General features: G+C 46.5%; 1 protein-coding gene across 1 annotated transcript in view; it reads right to left on the bottom strand.

Annotated features, from left to right (window-relative positions):
- The window catches only part of slmapb (sarcolemma associated protein b), a gene marked incomplete at its 5' end in the record, with an annotated part of 7,673 nt that extends 5,366 nt beyond the window's left edge, over positions 1-2,307 (bottom strand). Inside the window, 4 exons of the mRNA XM_079226456.1 lie at positions 1-48; positions 158-232; positions 328-444; positions 2,256-2,307. The exon at positions 1-48 is cut by the window's left edge and continues 234 nt beyond it. Of these exons, the coding sequence (XP_079082582.1) occupies positions 1-48; positions 158-232; positions 328-444; positions 2,256-2,307 (292 nt within the window). The remainder of the gene's footprint in view (positions 49-157; positions 233-327; positions 445-2,255) is intronic.
- Between the last annotated feature and the right edge of the window lie 479 nt (positions 2,308-2,786).

The raw sequence follows: 2,786 nt of genomic DNA, 5'->3' as shown, positions 1-2,786 counted from the left end.
GCTGATCTCTGAGGACGGCCATTTCATCTTGGAGCTGCCGCAGCTGGCCTAGTCCGAAACCACGGAGGAATCATTTAGATTAGCGAGGACATTTTTGGGAGAAGGACAGACGGAACAGACAGTTCCAATCGCCTCCCACCAAAAAAGAAACATTTACCTTGAAGATGTTTTATCTGTTTTGCGGACTCATCAGCTTGTTGCTTATTTTCTTTCCTCTCGTCCTGCAGGATACCTACAAAAGATGACTGCAGTTATCTCCAGCATTTGTAGTGTACACTTTACAAAGTGAGGTACACGTTATCTAACATCAAAGATTAGCATGTGTACCTTGTAGCTCCATGCATTTGTGCTTCTCAGCATCAGCGAGCTCCTGAGCTTCTCCGAGTTCATCATTCAAGCGCTGGATCATTTTCTCCGAGTCACCAGAAGACCGGGTCAAGTCATCTGATCGTGACATACGGAACAAAACAAATATGATCCAGATTAGACGTCCCTTTCTGCCAACAAGAGAGCTTTCTAGCTGGAGGAGCTGAGCTGTGTGTTCCTGCAGAGACATTAGGAAGTGAAGTTTCAACCACGACGACACATCAGGCAGTAATGACGACCATTCACTACTATAAAAATAGACGGATAACTCACAAGTTCCTCCACATTAACTCTGCTTAAGTCCCACATGTTTAACCAGGGCTGACGCACTCGGTGATTTCCCAAGATATTAAAACAAGACTATTACATAAACTAATTGCTCACCCAGAAATAGACAACTGCATTATCTGCGGTTATTTCCATATCAAAGCTTTCATTCCAAATTGCCCATTCAACAAACAAGCCTCTGGCACGTCTGCGGCGCTTCGGGAACAGTAAGTTGCTGTAAACAATACACAAAGGCCAACGTTGTCATGGGTCTGTTTGGTTTCCCCAGAGGTGGAAACAAGCTCCACACATACTCGGGCTTTGCAACTCCCAGTGAATATCTTGATCCCCTAATCTGCCGTGGCTCGGAAAAGAGATGACCTCATCTCGGGGCCCCGGGCGATTGGCGGAGTAGTCGGGACAGGGTCAAGCGCGTGCGCCATAAATGGACACAATCATCGGTGCCGCGAAATGCTGCGGGTTTGTCTGCGACGGGATCATTTCATTCATGGCGTCTGGCATGAACGCTCTGAGAAATATGCCACCCCCCCCCCCCCCGAAAGGAGATGGAGAGGTGGTAGGAAGAGACTTGCTGGAGGCTGGTGGCACCCTCTGACTTGGGGCACATGACCACGTTGGTGTGTGCCAAACAAAGGATGGGCAAAGGGGGGGGCAGCGTGTATGCATGAGGTTGTGTGTTCCCTCATGCATGCATATGTATGAGGGAAAGAGAGAGAGTTGGAATGTGACTGGGCTTCCTGTGCTCTTGGGGGTTTTGTGTGAACGTCGTCTGGAGCCATTTCAGATACGTTATCTTTAGCAGCATCTGCTATTATGGCCATTATGCGTTAGCCTCAGAGCGTAGTGATGGGATTAGCCTGCGTGTAAAAATACCTCTCTGACTAGTTGAGCATCACACGGCCTCAAGTGACGACAGCGGGGAAAAATGTAGGAGAAAGTCTTTTTTTAGCTCCAGTGCTGAGGGCTAAAGCCACAGCGGTCCATCTTTTCCTTGACGCCGGCTTGGCCTCCCGGATGAATGTGACGTCGTTCTCAAACTGAAATCGACAGTGATCACGCGGGAGGAGGGGTTTCTGTAAAAACTGAAGATCAAACTGCCGAGGGGGAATACACAGCGTGTACTCATACGTGATTCAAAGTGAGAACTGTCCTTATCGGTTCGTGGAGACTGAGCCGCTGTTGTCGACAGGACACTGTTTGCTTTGTGCTTCCCTATATGCTGTGCGGTGTGGCGTCACAGATTCATCCGTCATGCAAAATTGATTCGCTCGCGCTTTCTCTCATAAAAGATCCTCGTTGAGTACGTTTTTTACGTTCTCTGTATCGCGACCTCTTTTCAAAGAAGTCGCTCTAAGAATCGGCATAAAACACGACCGTCTGCGAATGAGCTGTTGACACTTGAAAATCAGCCTCTAACAAAAAAAAAAAGAAAAACAAGGCCACCGACGTCGCTGTAAGCTGTAAAGCCGAGCCGACGCTCTTCCTAACTGTGACTCATGCCTTTTCTCTCGCTCCACGTCGCCAGTTAGTGAGATGCGGTGTCAGGTGAGAGAGAGCGCCGAACAGCCGAGTCATTCGGGGAAAGAGAGCAGCTGGGTTACCTTTGATGACGGAGACGTTATTCAGGGGATCGCTCAGCTCCTTCTCATCCATTTGCTTATCTGGGAAGAAAAAGTAAACACACACATTTGTGTTTAAATATCAATATATATATATATACATACACACACCATGTCAACAAACAAATAGATATAAATCACAAAATCAAGAGTTAATGCTGATAATTCAAATATATCCTGATGAAACATGCTCAGTAAATCCTTGAAAGCCATTGCTGCTGCTGCTGTTGTTTTGGTTAAAAGGATTTGAGTATTTTTCAAAAAGGTAAACACAAAAATGCATGCTCATCTATGAACACACATCCAGTACTTTCCAAAGAGGGCAGCTGCAAAGAGTGCTGAGGAATTTTCCTTCAGTCACAGAAAATGTACTAATAATGAAAAATAAAAAAAGGTCACGAATAAAACCCAGCAGAGAATACATTACCTCAAGGTGATCCAGGAGCTCTGGTACTCGGTGTGCTGAGGCTGAAGCAATCACTGGCAGGAAGAACTCTCCTCCAACTATCTGAT

Source organism: Taurulus bubalis (genome assembly GCF_910589615.1).
Source record: "Taurulus bubalis genome assembly, chromosome: 11".
In the NCBI taxonomy this organism is placed as follows: domain Eukaryota; kingdom Metazoa; phylum Chordata; class Actinopteri; order Perciformes; family Cottidae; genus Taurulus; species Taurulus bubalis.
Note: the sequence above shows the minus strand (reverse complement) of the source record. Positions and strands in the feature narration are given on the sequence as shown.